This window comes from Brachyistius frenatus, unplaced genomic scaffold (genome assembly GCF_029030835.1).
Source record: "Brachyistius frenatus isolate BFR_SWC_R1_liver_20210118 unplaced genomic scaffold, ASM2903083v1 Contig_124, whole genome shotgun sequence".
NCBI classification, from domain to species: Eukaryota; Metazoa; Chordata; class Actinopteri; family Embiotocidae; genus Brachyistius; species Brachyistius frenatus.
In genome coordinates this window covers 20085-37869 of record NW_027210723.1, presented here as the reverse complement: position 1 = coordinate 37869, position 17785 = coordinate 20085, and the positions used below count along the sequence as shown (strand labels likewise).

The window sequence follows — 17785 nt, the reverse complement described above, 5'->3', positions numbered from 1 at the left end:
TGGTTTTACAATGCTTTATTAGTTTAAGTGTCAAAAAGGAATGCAGCTGAGATGATTTGTAAATGTAATTCTGATTATAAAATGGGAGAAATTAAAACCAGATTTACACTGAGGTTTAAATCTGGTACTATTTGTTTCACGGAGTATTTTACTCGTCCTACTGAGCCAGTACTCCCACTCACCTGTGCTGCAGGAAACTGGTCTGAAAGTTCATAAGGTTCCTCTGGAATCCACTGTCTTTGCTCCAAACACCAGAGGATCTGCTCAAGGAAAACAAAATTGGACAAAATAGCATAACCCTCCATCATCAGTTTCAAGTAATGCCTTGTAGTAACTTCTAAACAATTATAGCCTGCGTACCCATTCAAAAGAGAGGATCCAGCAGCCACGAGCTATGCCCAGCAGAATATTGAGAGTCCGCCGGTGTCCCCCAGAAACCACATGAGTCGTGCTCTCACAAACTCGGTCAACGACTGAAAAACCACCCAGTGCTTTCGCCACCTGAAGCACCATCTGCTGCTTCCTACAAGAGGTGAATAAGGTAGAAAGCATCCAACACAAATGAATAAACATGACATCTTATTTTCTTTTGTTTTACCAACTTGCTCACACATGAATTCAAATCCTGGTATATGAAAACGATGGTGATATTCATCTTGAGACAAACAGCAGAGTAAACAGCACTCACTCAGTGGGCATGCTTGTCAAGACCAACGTTCTTACAGCCTGAAACAAAGACAAACATTAAACGTATGAGAAGGATAAGACATTTTCTGAACCAGAATTCTGTTCAAGTAAATGATCACTCACAGTGCAAACACATGTTTGAATTAGTATCTGTATTCAGTCAGTGCTCTCACACCTACTGTATTATTTGGAGTATTTCTGAGGCTCAGCTTGTTGTAGGAACATTACAATGTACTGGGTCACAACATCCACATATTTGGCAATCGAATTCAAGTGGGACAGCTATAAATAAAGTATTAATAAAAGAAGACTTTGGCTTAAGTTGTTTTTTGATCGTGTTTAATAGCAGCAGAAATCGCAAACAGATCTACACTTTAAAGTAGCGAAGTAAATACAGCCTTTGTTAATTAAAAAAAAAGATCCAGGGAAATTAAGTACATATTATGTTTTTTTTAGGTGCACAAATTATGATGCAAGTCTTTGGACGTCATAGGAGTGAACAGGTAAAAGGCTCATTATTTTGAAGGCATGCACTTTCAATAACCCTGCAAGGTATTCTTCAGAGCTGCATAGAGGCAAAAAGGGAACGAAGCCCCAAGGCCACGAGTAGAGAAAAACACATTCAGAGCGACTGGAATTGAACTGTAAATGTTTAACCTGATGACTGCGGTCCATCCAGCCACGTACTTTGGCCACAAACCAGCAAGCTATCATCAGCACAAACACCTGCGCAACAGTTACAAACAGGACCACCAGGCTCTTTCCTGCCACTCTGGCATTTGGTCCCACAGCTGTAAGTCAGGGGTTAAGGCCTGCTGCGCACAGCGGTGCCAAAACAGTACACAAGCCTCGCCCACACCATCACAGACATCACATTATCCCTGACAAGGCAAGTTGTGAAGTCATTGAGTTGGCTGTCTCCATGCATCACTGATACTCCTGGCTTGTCTTGCCTGAGGTTTTCTTCAAAGGAAAATGTTTTGATATTCCCTATTTATTAATGAGCCACAACATCTGTCCCTGTGTCATCTGCTGACACTACGCCACTGAAAAAGGTGACGAGAAAAGCTGCTCATTTTTAGGTCTTTCAAACCAGGTCAAACAACTCAAAATACGGGCTTATCTCATCCAGTGAACATGTTCTGGCAGCAGCAAAAGAATCGGGCGTTGAAGAATGAGTTGCACATAATGAGCCTCTGACAAAGAGCTGGTGTGAACTGCAGCACGGCCTCTGAGCACAAACACTCCCAGCACAAATGAAGGAAATTCTTCACTGTATGACTACGACTCCTTGATGGCTACTGTTCTGCGTACACTTACAGTGACGCTATTCAGACAATCAAAGACAGATGAGTATCTGGAGTCTCTGCAAAACCTGAGACCTTCGGGATCGACCACCAGCCAGTTACAAATAGAAGCCGTGAGAGTAAGAACACCAGATTATCGCTCGTCACAACAAACAGGACTTTACATGAACAGAACTTACAGCGAGGTTGAGCGAATAGATGGAACGTAACGTTTTTCAAGCATTTTACAAGATAGTTATGAGGAATGATACGTAGCAAAGACCCAACAACGGCAACCTTAATAACTCATTTTAAAGAACTGCATCTTAATTAGATACAGTAAATAAAAGTAGGAATAATGAGGAAAGAAGAAGCTGAAAGATGTGTGACACGTGTCCCATCAGAAGTGCAGCAAAAACATTTGGCTTGTGTATTGCAATTTGTCACCCAAAGTGGAGCGCCACGAGTTTTTGTTTACTTTTTTGTTCCCCATCAGCACTTTGAAAGAATATAAAGACATGTTTACAAATGCTGCCTATTTGATACTATGGAAATGAATCCATCATCTTGACTAACTAGTACTACTACCTTTGTAATCAAGCTAAACATAAAGTTGATCAATAAAAGATCCCTGGATGTATGACATCATGTTTGGCTTCTTTCAGCAACAGCTTGTTGAGGTTACCAGCGTAACGAAAACAGACCCCAGGTGCATTTCATAAGCCAGGAAGTTGTACGCTACCATCACAGAGGCAAAACACAGGAAGCCCTCAGGACCAGACAAAACCTCCTATCTAGGTGCGTCATCTACGACACCTACAGCTATGGAAGTGACCTTACGGAAATTCAAAATTACACACACACTACTGATGTTGCGTTTACTTCCTAAACTTCCGATATTACATTAAAAAAAAAACCACCGTGTTCCCTGTCATGCGTCTGGGATGAAGAAAGATACAAAATTCAACATGCAAAGCTCAGACTAAATGGGAACAATCATTTTTCAAGTGAACAGCGTGCAGGTGCCGAAGCACGTCAAAGTATATAAATTTAGAAAAAAACAAGACTTGTAATTATCCCTTTCCAATTTTTTTTCCCCCTCAATACTGTTGCAAATGTACCACCAACATGAATATTTATATTCAATCGACACTAAATGACATAATTGGATAATTCAGTTCAGTTAGACATTTAGAAATAAGCATGATGTCATCTTACCTTTGTTTTGTTAACCATTTTCTGAAGACTCACGCTGTCGTTGTGATTTTCTTCAGCCTCAGAGGGGATCTCTGAGAGACCAGCTGCAACTGTACATTCATTTCCTCTACCTACATTTGAAAACAAGACAAACAATTTAAAACAGCGGGGAGGGGGTGAGGGGTTGTCTCTCAAGCTACCACGCAGCAGGTGCTGTTTAGTATTTGTACGTTCTGCTCTGTTCCATTTACAGCTGGCTGTGAACTTAAGACAGACTTCAAAGAGCAGGAAGATTTTACACCAGCTATTACTTCCTCACTATAACCCATAGAGGAGCAGACTATAGACTTCAATTCATAAGAAAAACAAATCCAATTAAACATTATCCTTAAAAGTGTAAAGTTGACCAAGTCTCATATTGTTCATTATAAAAAAAACTTTGATAAAAATGCAACCCAGATTCAGCGTCAAATACATGCAAATTGCTTGTTTGTTTTTAACACAATAAGTATTTGAAATTATGATCAGTTAATAACATTTTCCAACTGTAAGTTATTCCAGTTTCAAAAGTACTCGTCCTGTTCAGGGTCTCGGGGATGGGCATGATGTAAGTGGCCACGCCATTAGATGTTGAAGGACAAAAAATGAATAAGCATGCAAATGCAAAACCGCCAATTTATTGATTCAATTTGCATGTTTTTGGATTGTGGGAGAAAAAAAAAGAAGCCAGAAGAGACCCATAGATAAATGGCGAGAAGGCTTTGATAATATACTGAATATACAGTACGTGTACATATAGGCTACGTCAAATTTATGAGATTTACAAATCAGATCTTTAAAGGCCAAACACATACAGAATATTACGAAAATATTCAAATAAAAAAGGCCTCAGTCATTTATATTATTTCTTTATTCTTCTCCTTAATGTGACATCCAAAAATAAAAATGTACCTTCAGGCTGGCTGGAGTGAATTATTTACTAATCAAAGATTCAAGGATTCCCTAAAAGAATAATTATGTTGCACACCTTTTGAAACCACAGACAAGCCCAGAGATTACAGACACGGTTAAAAACTTCCACCACCGTGAAAAGTTCACACTATTAGTTACGCTGTTTCGCTCAGTTCATAGTGATGAACATAACAGAGGAAACATAAGTACTGGGTTTATTGTAATTATTACACATTTTAAGTTCTGCCATCCTGACTACTCACTTTCCAACGTGTGAGAAATGACAGTGAAATCAGAGTTTTTCTGCAGCTCCGATACCGTGTCCTCTTCTGTCAATATTGTTGGTTGCACTGATGTTGATGCTCGTCTCTGTTGTACTGTACAAGTTGTACTTTTACTGGTGCTTGTAAATGCCAAAGTGCTTTGTCGTCGCCTTTTAGCCTTTAGTGTTACATTGGCACTCGGACTCGCCAAGGCAGCCGAAGACTCTTCATCCTGTTGTTGGTGACTTGGAGGCTCATTGCTTGCATCGGATCGCTGATTGTGACTTTTGCTGCTTTTATTTTCTTCCCGTTTCTTCTTTTTTTTACCTTCAGTTTCAGATCCACGGCTTCTTGGTTGTCTCTTCTTTGGAAATGGGCCAAACTCAAAAGGTATCTGAATGTCACTGTCCGCTGGTAGATTCGGCAAAACAGGTCTTTTTGATCTCCGGTTGTGGTTAGCAGGAGAGAAATAGTCCTCAAACACATTATCATCTCCATCAGTGGAAAGACTTTTGGATGTAATGGATGGAGGGAGAGATGCTGCAGAAAGTGACGATCTAGCTCGTTTGGGCATATTAGGCAAAGGGGTTCTTTTGGATCTCTGGTTGTGATTAGCTGGAAAGAAGTAGTCTTCAAACACATCATCTCCAGCAGTGGAGCCTGAGGTAACACTTTTAGATTTAGTGAGACATTGTGCAAAGGTAGAAAGTGACGATCTGGCTGTTTTGGGTGTTTTTGTTTCCACTTTCTGTAATGGAGCATCAATTTCTTTTGACATTTCAGCTTCAGCATCACCTAACGTGGCAGATGATGAGAGACAACTGGAAGACTTCGCAGCATCAGGATAAATGTGGGATTTAGTCTCTGTAAAGGATTTAGCTGCTGTAATTTTTTGTTTTCCCTTTCCAGATTTATTAGGTGATGAGCCAGCTGATTTTATCTGTGATTGCCTTTTTTTCTTTAAATTCTTGCTGTCGTCAGACCTCTTGTCCTGGCAAGGACTTTCTAACGAAGCTACAGATTTGTGTTTCTCTGCTGCCTTTTTTTTGACCGAGTTCCTTCTTGACTTTTTTTGTCTATTCCCGTCTTCATCGTCGAAGTCAAAGGCACAATCAGGCACACGTGGCATCCATTTTGGCACATCACGGCAGGGCGAGAGCCAGGGCTCAACGTGGTCTTGGTCTCGAACATCGAGGTTTGTTCTTCCTTCTTCTTTATCAGGTGAGTATCCAAGTTCAGCAACAGAAGCACTGGAATCATCGTCTGACTGGTCATCTGTTAGAGAAAGAATAATGATCAGAATATTTTAGATAGAAGTTGAATTTTTAAATCAAACATGTTTAATGCATCTTTCAGCTGCTCTCTGTTCATTGTTTTGTTTTCTATTGTGTTTGGCTGGAATCGCGATGACTCTCACTCATCCCACTACTATATAAAACCACCGACAGCTGCTCGGCTTTCACAAGCTCACACATCCAGATTGTACCCGACACGCCCACAGTGAAATGGTGGTGAGGTGAAATAAACACGAGGCTGCTAAAGAGTGCTGCTTATATAGGAAGATAAAAGGTGGCTGTCAGAACATCACTGCATTGTAATCATTGCAAATCTATCGAAAGCTTTGGATATTCTTGATCACAAGTGGGTTTTTATGTTTCTGCTTCTGGTTCAAATAATATTTGTCTGAGTTCAAACTGTCTTCGCCAAATCAAGATAGTTGATGAAGATGTCCCTCAAGGAACAATGTTAGGCTCACTGTTTTTTGCAGTACTCAGCACAGAAATAGTATCTATTTTCAACTCGGCACTATAATCCCTATTTATATTTGAACTGAAAGGAATGTTTTTATGCCGTCAGCCCCCCCGATAAAAAACAGGTTTTCTCCAGATTGCAGATCTTTTGAAGCCTCGCTGATACTGCTGTTTAATATAAAACTTGTTTTATACTCCAAAAAGACTAAATGCATGCATTTCACAAGAACCATTGATGCCTTGAATCCTATCCATTTACTAAATGGCCATCTAATTGATACACTTCTGTGACAAATATTTAAGAATCTGACTAGACAGCATGTTGTCCAATAAAACCAATGTTGAAACAGAACTCGAGCTTCGTTCTCCAATAAACTAGGCAGTCTACATTGGATAAGAGATCCCCTCCCTTCCCTACAGGCTTCTTCTGAGTTGGGATGAAAACTACACTTCAAAGGCCCACAGATCAATAACTAGACGATCACACAGAGTTTTCTTACACATTAATTTGAGAACAGTTGGTGTTCTCCCAAGAGAAGGGTTCAGTCCGGTGGGGGAACAGGATTCAACCATTTGGGAAGCTGAAAGGCAGGGACATTTTCATTAATGGGCTGTCATTTCAGAAGTGTTGGCATGTTTTAAGCCTTTGTCAGTTCAACAGACTGTACACCTGCTGTTGCAAATACCTGTGAGTGAAAGGTTCTCCCGTTTGTCTTTCATGTCTTTCAAACGCTGGGCCATATAATCTGACCTTTTAAACGCAGGGCTATAGACTATCCCATTTTCTTCGTCGATAAGGATTGGTGACACATCTGTAACTGCGAGACAAAACAAGTGTGAGATGGAAAACTATGGTTTTAAAAGATTCCAATGATGCAGTAACGCCTTACCTAGAGGTTGTTTTGGAGCCATTTCTTTCATCATTTTGTCTAATTTTTTCCTCATGCGCTTGTCATTTTCAGGTGTCTTCTTTGGAGAATCTTTTGGCTGCATGCAACGATGCTACATAAATCAAACACAAAAGATGTTTTGAATGAGAAGAAAATAGAGACATGTATGAATACTTAATGATGAAAATCACTTCAGCTAAAGCACGAAGTTCTCACTTTTCTTAGAAAAGATGAACATTGGACAAACAGCTTACATTTTAAATCTATGCAAAGTAACAGTAGGACATATAAAACAGAAAATAGTTACAGAAAAGTAACTCTATATTTAGTCAAATGGTAAAACATTTATGGGCCAACTTCAGCATATGTATAACATCATGACTGTTTGCTGTCCTGGCTCCTAAATGGTGGAATGAGCTCCCCAACGACATCAGGACAGCAGAAAGTCTGTACATTTTCCGCTGCAAACTAAAAACACACCTCTTCCGACTTTACCTTGAACAGTAGAACTTTAGTAGCACTTAAAATGACACTTACTGATAGCACTTTGTAGTTTGTCTTTCTTGAAGAAATTGTATTTTCTTGATTCTTGTTGTTCTGGGTTTTGTACCCTCATGGTTAAAATGCACTTATTGTAAGTCGCTTTGGATAAAAGCGTCAGCTAAATGAAATGTAATGTAATAACAAAAGAGGCTATGAGAGGCCCTAATTAGTTAAGAAGAACCAAATGAACATCATACATTCAGAGGCAGTTTGTCTCCCAGTACACTCAAATTGATAATGCATTAACAATACTGGCTTCCTTCCGGAAAACTATCAAGGAAGGACGCAGTGTGGTAAAGTTAGATCTAAGATTAGAGTGGATTTATCTGTGGTTATTATGAATATACTGCAAGCTGGAACAAAGAGGTAAGTATTAGATCTTGATCTGTTTTTTGTATCTAAAGTTTGTCAGCAATTAAAACTGAACCACCTCGTTCATGCTTAAAAACCTAAGTCAGACCCAAAATGTGCACAATGTATTCACAGTTTAAACTGTAATACCAACATAAACATCATGTGTAAATCTGACTCTACTCACTTTCTTGTTCTTCAGCACCGGATTGCTTTCATCATTTAAGGCTGGATATAACTTCTCATCCACATGAACTTGGTCGTCATGACACCTGGACATCATTTCACCAAAAATAAGTAATTACTGACGACAGCATTATGTGAAATTTCAAGACAATATAATAAAACATATGAAAGAATTGTTTAAGTTAATAAAAAAAAAAAAACATAATTCTCAAGCATTATTCTTACCTGCCTACCCAGAGAACAGAGATGAGTTGCACATCACATTTCTTGGCTTTCCTCCACGTAGCCGGATGACCGTTGTTAAAGACTACATGTGTGACTTGTTTACTGAATGTTTTTGATACCTGTAAAAGAAAAGTAACTTTGATTTTTGCAAAGTATACTTATTTAATGTTTGTAAACACAGCAAAGAGAATACAATAAAGAGAAAATGTTTTTATGCACTCTGTTGTCTCACCTGAGCTCCCATTTCCTGCAGCTGCTGAACGAATGGTTTTGAACAGTTTGCCGATTTGTCGGATGACCACACATCAACATAGGCAACGACATCTGCAGCCACATTGAACAGACTCGTTTACTTCATCAGCAAGTCATAAAGTTACGCCTTAACTGGCTGAAATAAAACTAAGATGAAGTACAATACCTTTAAGAACTGAAGAGTTGTTGCTTGTGGTCATTACTGGCCTCTTTAGCTCCAAGATTCACCTACACAAAACCAATGAAGACATTTTGAGATAGATTATTAACTTTCCCAAATCACAGCAATCTTACTTCCACAACATTTGGTCATTTAAAAGTCAAATCATTGCAGCTTTAGACTAATCATTACACGACGGGAGTCTGCTCTGACACTGTGCAGCCACACGTTTCAACTTGTACTGCCAATACAGCAAACTGTTGTTGTGCTCTCTTACCAGCTTGTTTACGTACATGTTGACTTACTTCTACTGTCGCTCACCACCGTGTTGTGCTTTGTAACAAATCCTATGAATACGTCCAATCATGGAAACAGGAAGTGTTGTGTTAACGTCAGCCAACTATCTTTTCTCGCTACGTGGACTAAATAGAGGGTGGTCACCAAAGATGGGGATGTACCGAGGTGACGTTAGTTAACGAGTAACGTAGACTATTAACTTACTTAAGCAACACAAAAGAGATGTCAACTAACGTGAGATAAATTATCTTGAAAACAAATAATGTTGCGCTACTTGTCGTTAGTTTTTGCGAGCTAACCAATTTAGCATTTTGAAGGTGAGGTCATCAAAGATGAACACTTACGCAATATGCTGACATGACGTTTTAACTGTGGGCAGTAAAAAAAAATTAAAAAAAATTAAAAAAAAATCAGGGAAGGAGCTCCCAGATAGTATTTGTTTTCCTAATAATTGCCGTGAACTTACTTCGCGTACAGACGAGTTGTGAACTTCCCAGTTTTCCTCTAACTGACTACAGCGGACATCGTTCGCGCGTGTATTTTGTGGTGCAATGCATTCTGGGACAGGGCGTTCTCATTGGCTGAGAGGTATCGGACGTCACTTCCACGCCTGGAGTAGTGGCTAGATTGGATCCGCGGGAGGGACGTCCTGCCGGTGACGTTACGAGAGGGTGTAGATGAGGGTTAGGTTACGGATGGGGTTAGGCAGCGCAACATCATGCACTTCACAATTTTCTTCATAATTTAACAATGTCATAAGCTGTTACTTTTTCCCTTTATTAGTCACATTCATTTTTTTTTTTTTTTACTGTACTTTTCAGTACAACATAATGTAAATATCGATGACAAATTAGATTAAAATTAACAAACGTCTGAGTGGGGTGTTGGTTTACCTAAAATCACTGGAATAACTTCCACTGGAGGGATTAACAGCATTCCTATGACACACATTCCCTCGTTTGGTGTTTTGTTGAGTGTTGGAGGGCGCTGTGTAACACATCAATCTAAAATTTATAGGCATTCAGCTTTCAGCATTCAATTCAGGTTGAGGTCTGTGAGGTCACATATTTTTTTTATACCCATCAAACAATATATCTAATGTTTTGACATCTCGGGAAAGAACAGATGTGAATCATAAAATTAATGATGTCTGAATTCCATTCCAGTTTTAGGGTCCATGTTTTGTTCATGCTCATTCACTGTCATTACTCACTGTTGGGCACCTGAATCAAAGTGAGCTGTCGTCAATGTTATTATAGTGACACCTGTGCTTGCCTAAATGTAGAAAATGCTTGTCAGTCAAATTCCCACCAAGAGACCAGTATGAATGGGGATTGCAGGTGCATGTTCTTGCACCTTTTTATTGAGGTTTTATGCTGAATTTGTCATCGCTCTTTTGTATGTTGACAACATCACATTATGCAGTTGGCAGTATGGTTCCAATTTACTCGGTATGAGATATTTGGAAAAAACATTACAGTCACAGTTTAGTTTACATCCACCTGCGAACATGTTATATCATTTCCTGTTAGTATAAACAGCAAAGAAGCAGAATACTGTAACAAATGAATCATGAAATTCAGACACAGCCACAGACTGGTTTAAAACACAGTTTCTTTTGAAACCTATAGATATTTTTCTCAATAACACACTTCTTTTTTTAAATTAGGTTTTACTGCAGAACAAGATAAACCAACACCAAACACGTCACTTCAAACCACTGATATAACAATTGTACTGCCATTAAAAGTAGAACTAACAGCAGAAGTTAGTCCTACAACTGTACAGTTTATGAGACCACATCCTACTATAGCAGTTTGCATTGTAGCATCAGTGTCAGAGAGAGTTGCTCCTGCAGTGGAGAGGCACAGAGGTGCGGGACACTTCCATGTGCACGGTGGACATGGGGAATCGCTCACACTCTTCTTCTAGTGGGGAACAACGGCAGTGGAGGAGCACCTCCCTCACCTCCTGCCGAAAGTTGTAGTTGAGGAAGCCATAGATGATGGGGTTGATGCAGGTGGAGGACATAGCGAGCAGGTGGCAGAGGGAGAACAGCAGGTTGTGGTAGCATATGGGCAGAGCCTCCTGGTTCCAGTCTGACACCACGTTAAAGATGATGAGCGGAAGCCAGCAAAGAGTAAAGGCTGTTATGACAGCGACCAGCATGATGTTGATTCGGCGGCTGTGTGTCATGCGATGGCTCTCTGGGACCCTGGTGCGGTCCAGCATGTCTTTTCGGTGGCGAAGGCGCACAAAGACTCTAACATAACAGAGCAGGACCAGCAAAAGTGGACCACAGTACTGGAACAGCAGGAGCCACGTTGTGTAAGCGACTCTGTGTCCCTGGGATGGCCAATGTTCCACACAGGCTTCCATATGTGGAGAAGAGGGGACATAAAAGATGGAGCGGTATGAATTTAGAAGCACAGAGGAGCTGTTGTATGTGTAGGAGACAGGTTGAGGGAGTGATGCGTTGAGATACGCCTGAGGAGAAGCTTGGTGATGGAGTTGAGACTGGGGAAGGATTACATTGGTATATGGCTCATTTGTTAGCAGCTGAAAGGCCAAGAAAGGCGAAGAGGTGAAGCAGGCTAAAATCCAAATAAGAACAATCCCCATGTAGGCCTGAGGAATGCTTGGTTTCCATCCAGAGGGGTTGATGATGAGCTGATGTCTTTCTAGAGCGATGAACACGAGAGACAGCACAGATACAGTCACAGACATACACTGAATGAACGGCACCAGCCGGCATAACAGCGACCCGAATACCCAATGGTCCATGAGCGTGTATATGACAGTGAAGGGGAGGCAGAAGACGCACACCAGAATGTCAGAGAACGACAGGTTGCAGATGAAAATGCTGGTGACATTGACTTTTTCTCTGCAGCGGGCAATAATGCAAATGAGGCCTATGTTCCCCACCAGCCCGAGCACCATAGTAACGCTGTACCAAACTACCAGACAAGCTGTGAGGACAGGCGACATATGGCACTGCTCCTCATGGCCGAGAATGGAGAGGTCGGTGAGGAGCTGGGTCTTGTTCCCAGGCCACTCCTCCACAGACTCATGACCGTTTCTTTCCTTCTCCCACAGTAGGGAATTTGGGGAGGTGGAGCTGTTGAGGAGCAGGGGCGGAGACGACGTTGACAAAGACGACTGGCTCGTGTTGCCACTCAGGGACATCTCAACAGGACTTCAGCGTCAGTAGCCCTCTGGGTCAAACCGTCCATCCCAGCCCTCTGAAAACATGTATCTGAGACAAAGAGAGAGAAAGAGAGGGAGCCTTAAAAACATTTTTCACATTGAGCAATCACTCCTGTGGTCAAAGGATCTCTTTGTGTGAAAGTGTCCTGAAAGAAGCACCAAGTAAAGGAAAGCCTGTGAGTTGATCCTGTGTATAAGCAGGAATAAAGCCGAGGAAACATTGTGTGAGGACTTTTCAACTGAGTCACTCTGTCTAAAAAAAAAACCCATTGTAAATAAAACATCTCTGAAATAACTGTTTGATGGTTTACCATTAGATGTGCGAATTTCTTCAAATTTGGCACAAATGTTCATTTGGTCACAACGATGAACTAAATAGATTTTAGTGGTTAGAGGTCAAAGGTCACTGTAACATCCTGTCCATCTCATCCGCCTGTCTGATTCTCATGAATGTATTATCCCAGGAAAGACTTCAGAGAATTTCTTCAAATTAGGCACAAATGTTCTCCTGGCCAGATGGACTAACTAACAAAAAGTTTAGGGTCAAAGGTCAAAGGGTCACTGTCAACTCACATCTGTCCCATTCTTGTGAACGCAATCTCTCCGGAACACCCTTTCTTTAGGTTTCTTCAAATTTTATGCAAACATTCTCTTGGACTCTTGAAGGAAATGATTAGATTTTGGTGGCCAACGGTCAAAGGTCACTGTGACCTTACAAAACATGTTTGTGGCCATAACTCCAGGATTCATACAGTAATTATGACAAGATTTCACAAAAACATCTTAATAGGATAAAATGACAAAATTATTAAATTTGTATATACAGTGAACCCTCGTTTTTCGCGGGGGTTACGTTCCAAATAGAAACCGTGATAGGCGAAATCCGTGAAGTAGTAACCTTTATTTTACAATTGAAATAGATAGAACTGGACATTAAATATATCTACGTTACATATAGTCGTAATGTGATTTCAATGCACGATGCAAATCCGTGAAGCAGCGAGACCGTGAAAGGTGAACCGCGTTATAGCGAGGGTTCACTGTACAAAAAAACAAAGGTCACCTTCACTGACTTTATAAATTATTCTTCAAAGATACTTTTCTGTCCATTATTCAACTCTAACGCAGGAACAGAAGGGGGAATTGGGACTATATTTAACATTTTGTTGGATACTGAATTGGCGACACTTTTCTCAGGTATCCACCTTGAAACAGTTGAAGATGCATGCAGCAGCCACGTTTTAGAATTTGTAACTTCTTTGCAGCAACATCCATATTTTAGCATCGCCTTATGTCAGTCAGCTTCTTTGACCATGCATGTGAACACATATAAGGATTCCTTGAAAATCTTAACTAGATATATTACATGAGTCCAGACAGACATGAATGTTAACTGTACTTTGACTGGTTGGTAGAGGCATACAGTATAACTGCAAGGTGGTACTTCAAGTTTCTTTAGTTTTAACATTATGTATTTAACAACACTGCAGTTGAATGGAGTAGTTTCAGTGCTGTGTCTGGTAATAATGCTCTTTCCATCTTTTTATTTATACATTTCAAGATGTAAGACTCATCCCTGCCCACAAATCCCACAGTCAGGTGTCAAGACTGAAAATAATAGCTTGATGACAATAAAATAATGCATACACTGGAGCAGAGACTTCTATATTCTATGTACACAATAAAGGATTTTGTATGTCAAAGTGAAAGTGCATACTATGACATTGTCCGTATCCTAAAAATGGATTGCAGCTCTCTCCCCTGAAACCTCTGCCCTGTGCTGTGAAAACCAACATCACAAAGAAAATAAGACTGTCACTTTCCATTAATAACACACACTCTTAGCTATCAGTCACTTCACACTGCATTATTACTAACCTACTCTGTCAGTGTGTTGAGTGAGCTGCAGGCAGGGTGGCATAGCATTGATCATCCTTTGTTCAGGGAGGAGAAGCAAGTGTAATGTCACCAATAAGCAGATGTAACAAGCAGCTGCAACAGCGAGGAGGAACTAAACTTTTAATAGGCACATTTAAATCTGTCACATTACAATGATGTGACACTGCAGGATGTACATCCAGCATGTCATTGCATCATTGTGATGGTTCCACTCCTGAGTAAAATCTGTGCAGAGTAAGGAACACTGTGACCTGGCTCCAACTGCTCCATCAAATTATTCTTTTTTGCCTCAGCAAACTGTCCTCTATCTCTGACAAAATAGCTGACATTGAAATTAAGGAACGGATGAATTTCATTTTCTTTGCTCCAGCTTCACTGTTCTTTGCTTTTTTGATAGAAGTTTTACTTTGGGGTGAACAGTGAATTTCATCTATTAACCTTCTTTTTTTTTCCCTTCAATTAATTTCTCATTAGGTCCTTTGAGGAAAACATTTCTTCAAATTTGAAATTGCGTGACAATTTCACTGCCAAGGATTCCTTGAAACAATATCATATCCTATCAGGAGGATATTTTTTATGGCTGCACAACATAAACGTTTTCTTTCAATTCATTGTAAATTATGTTTTCAGTTTGACTACAATTTACAGGTCTATGGTTAAACATGAATCTGGATGGCTTAACAAGTGGATTTTTTTGTAATCCATTATACTGGAAGGTCAGAAAAAAAAACATGGAGACAGTTCAGATGTATGTTTAAAGAGAGCGCACAATCTCGTGATCATCCTGTGTGCAATTGGTTCCTCTAACATGTATCTTACAAAAACTTTAATTGTATTACTTCTTTTGCCTTTTATTACATTTTTATCACAGCATCACACCAATATTACCATTTACAATCCACCGTACTCATTTCCAAAACACCAAATAGTGTTTCGATATGCATACTCACTCAGTCGGACTATTCAGAAACAATTTTCTTTCCTTTTGCCCCCTGCCTGTGGGGGATCAAGGAAACAGCGGTGGGCACTGTGCAGTGTGCTCACCCTGAGATAATGACCCAAGCCTCACAGCTCTCTGCTTGGGGTATCAGGGATTATGGATGATACCGCTCAACACATTCTCAACATGAACACTGCCAAGAGATTCACATTTACACACAGTGCATAAAACATTAGTGCAAATCAGGTATATATATTTTCTCTTGGTTTGCTGTTTTTTTTTTTTTCCAGTTTTGCTGCTGAAATAGGAAAAATATTCTCAGAAATTCCTCCCGTCGAGTACTATTGTTTGAATGCAACATTAAAAAACAAAAAGAATATACAATACACCTACTTGTATGGATACTAAGCTACAAGATGACAGTGGACAAAAAAAATACAGCATGATTGTCATAACTGATTAAATAAAAAAGCATACTGCCTTCCTTTGACAAAGATCATTACTGTATTCAATACATCATTATTGTTCGTAAAGAAAATAGGACACTCACGTGGGGGGTTGGGTGATTAAAGAGTTTCTGTGATGCCAAGATGACAGAAAACGATGCTCTAAACAGGTGTGAATCCACAAAGATGAGAGTTGGAGGGGGAGCTGAATATCATAACCCGATCGTCAGAGAACGTAGGGAGGAGAACACAGCTATAATTGGGCTGTTAGAGCCCTTTGGGTGGCAGAGATCCTCTGAGCACCGAGCTCTGCTGGCACACAGTGGTGGATTTACTCAATTACATCTTACAAATGACACCTGCTGTGAGTGTTGTTAAAGAGAAATTGAGGCAGTTGGTCTAAGGTGCCAGCATCAGGGATCCTGAGAAAGATAAAGAAAGAAAAAATAAAGTCCTTTTTAAAAAGGTTTTGTACAAAAATGTACAGGGAAATGTTATCATTTTTCTCTTGGATAAAAGGCAGCTACTCTTACTTTTGTGAATGAGGAGAGGTGTTTTTTTACCTCAAATTTATCTTATTTCTGATTTTTTTTTTGCGAGCTAGTGGTTTGCCATATTCAGACAACAGCAATATGTCAGTTTTCATTTTACCATTTTCCCTCAGCAAAATTATATTTAGACTTCATAATCTTTGGCGCATCCATCTGGAAGAATCATCCAGTTTAAATCTATAGTTGGTGCTTTAAAACACACTTGATCATACATGTCAGGTGTTAACCATTTCTGTAACATACATAATAGTGGGGAGGGTGTTCCAGCTATCAGGGGAGGGCCCAAAGATAAATCCTGAAAATGCTAAGAGACATGCTTTTTAAAAGTAAAAACAAAAGGTTTAACCATCTAACACTTTAAATAAAGCCTATTGAGCAGAGGTTTGTTCAAAAGAAAGATTCAATTTTAAAGCATTGGAATCTTATTTGCTACAGCAGCTCAAACTCTGGCTTGTACAAGAGCAATCCATGCAGTCTCTCACCCATTCAGAGCCAAACGTCAAGCTGCTTTCCATCCTCATCCACACATCCTACATGTAAAGAATTTCAACCACAGTTCAGAGGAGCTGTTGGCATGCTCAACACATTCTGACACATTTGTGGCTGTAACTAATTGTGTGTGAGCATTTATTTCTGTGCGCGGTCTTGATAAGAGTGAAGTTAGCTAGCAAGTGTTAATGATACTCACCACACTCAGACAGATGGACTAAATGTTAATATGTCCAACCTCTGCCAAACACAAAATAATTCCACTTTAGCAAATTTCCTGCTGCACAACAGTCACATTAAATCTCTATAAATTGTGGCCAAGTGACAGACCTTTTGGAGGGTTTTCCAAATCTTTGATCACTAAATCCTGGAAGAAGCAGTCAGTGACACTTGACAACCAGTCCCAGCAGACAAACAAACACAGGGAGAGACATCTGAAAGAGAAAATAAAACAACTGTAAACATGAAGTATGAACTGCTGTAGTTATAAATGTTTTTTATAATCTTTTCATCCAACAAAACACCCGAAGACCTCCTTACATTGACAGAAAAGGCCTTTTTCTTGTCTTTATGGTAAAATCAAATAGACAGATTTATTATGTGAAAGATACCAAAAACCTCCAGAGTTTCTAAAAAAAATAATAGGGGATCATAAAACTCCATTTCCAAAAATGTTGGGATGCTGTGTAAAATCTACATAAAAGAAAACAGAATTTGATGGTTTGCAAATCTTGTCAACCCATATTTAATTGAAAATAGAAAAAGGACAACATCAAATGTTAAAACTGAACATTTGTATTGTTGGCAATCTCATTTTAAATGGACTTGGGCAAAGTGTAAAACTGTCCTGTGCTCTGACAAATCAAAATTTTAAAATTTAGAAAAATCATGGACACCACATCCTCTCGCCTCTCGAGAGGGACCACCCAGCTTGTTATTAGCGCACAGTTTGAAAGCCAGTAGCTGTGATAGTATGAGGGTGAATAAGTGCACATGCCTTGGGTATTTTGCACATCTGGGAAGGCACCATTAATGCTTACTGCTATGTAGAGGTTTTAGAGCAACATATGCAGCCATCCAGACAACATCTCTTTCAGGGTAGGCTTTCCGTATTTCAGCAAGACAAATGCCAAACTGCATTCTGCACGTATTACAGCAGTATGACTAAACTGGCCTGCCTGCAGTCCAGACCTGTCACCCATCAAAAATATTTG

The 17785-nt window shown here is 39.8% G+C and overlaps 2 protein-coding genes across 3 annotated transcripts in view; both read right to left on the bottom strand.

Annotated features, from left to right (window-relative positions):
- mcph1 (microcephalin 1) overlaps window positions 1-9572 on the bottom strand; it is a 28943-nt gene extending 19371 nt beyond the window's left edge. The window contains exons 1-13 of the mRNA XM_069713999.1: window positions 9506-9572; window positions 8749-8810; window positions 8563-8654; window positions 8331-8449; window positions 8107-8191; window positions 7026-7137; window positions 6822-6953; window positions 6636-6716; window positions 4385-5659; window positions 3192-3301; window positions 689-726; window positions 361-523; window positions 183-260 (exon numbers count right to left, since the gene is read on the bottom strand). Coding sequence (XP_069570100.1) covers window positions 183-260; window positions 361-523; window positions 689-726; window positions 3192-3301; window positions 4385-5659; window positions 6636-6716; window positions 6822-6953; window positions 7026-7137; window positions 8107-8191; window positions 8331-8449; window positions 8563-8654; window positions 8749-8782 — 2319 coding nt within the window. The 5' untranslated portion in view covers window positions 8783-8810; window positions 9506-9572. The remainder of the gene's footprint in view (window positions 1-182; window positions 261-360; window positions 524-688; window positions 727-3191; window positions 3302-4384; window positions 5660-6635; window positions 6717-6821; window positions 6954-7025; window positions 7138-8106; window positions 8192-8330; window positions 8450-8562; window positions 8655-8748; window positions 8811-9505) is intronic.
- Window positions 9573-10350: 778 nt separating this feature from the next.
- Window positions 10351-15754, bottom strand: LOC138629963 (neuropeptide Y receptor type 4-2-like). 2 transcript variants are annotated; one of them, XM_069714007.1, is made up of 3 exons: window positions 15636-15754; window positions 15096-15278; window positions 10351-12295 (listed from the first exon to the last, which is right to left on the bottom strand). In XM_069714007.1, the coding sequence occupies exon 3, from the start codon at window positions 12223-12225 to the stop codon at window positions 10876-10878; it is 1350 nt and encodes a 449-aa protein (XP_069570108.1). In that variant the 5' UTR covers window positions 12226-12295; window positions 15096-15278; window positions 15636-15754; the 3' UTR covers window positions 10351-10875. The 2 variants fall into 2 exon arrangements, with proteins under 2 accessions (XP_069570108.1, XP_069570107.1); XM_069714006.1 differs by lacking the exon at window positions 15096-15278.
- Window positions 15755-17785: the final 2031 nt, after the last annotated feature.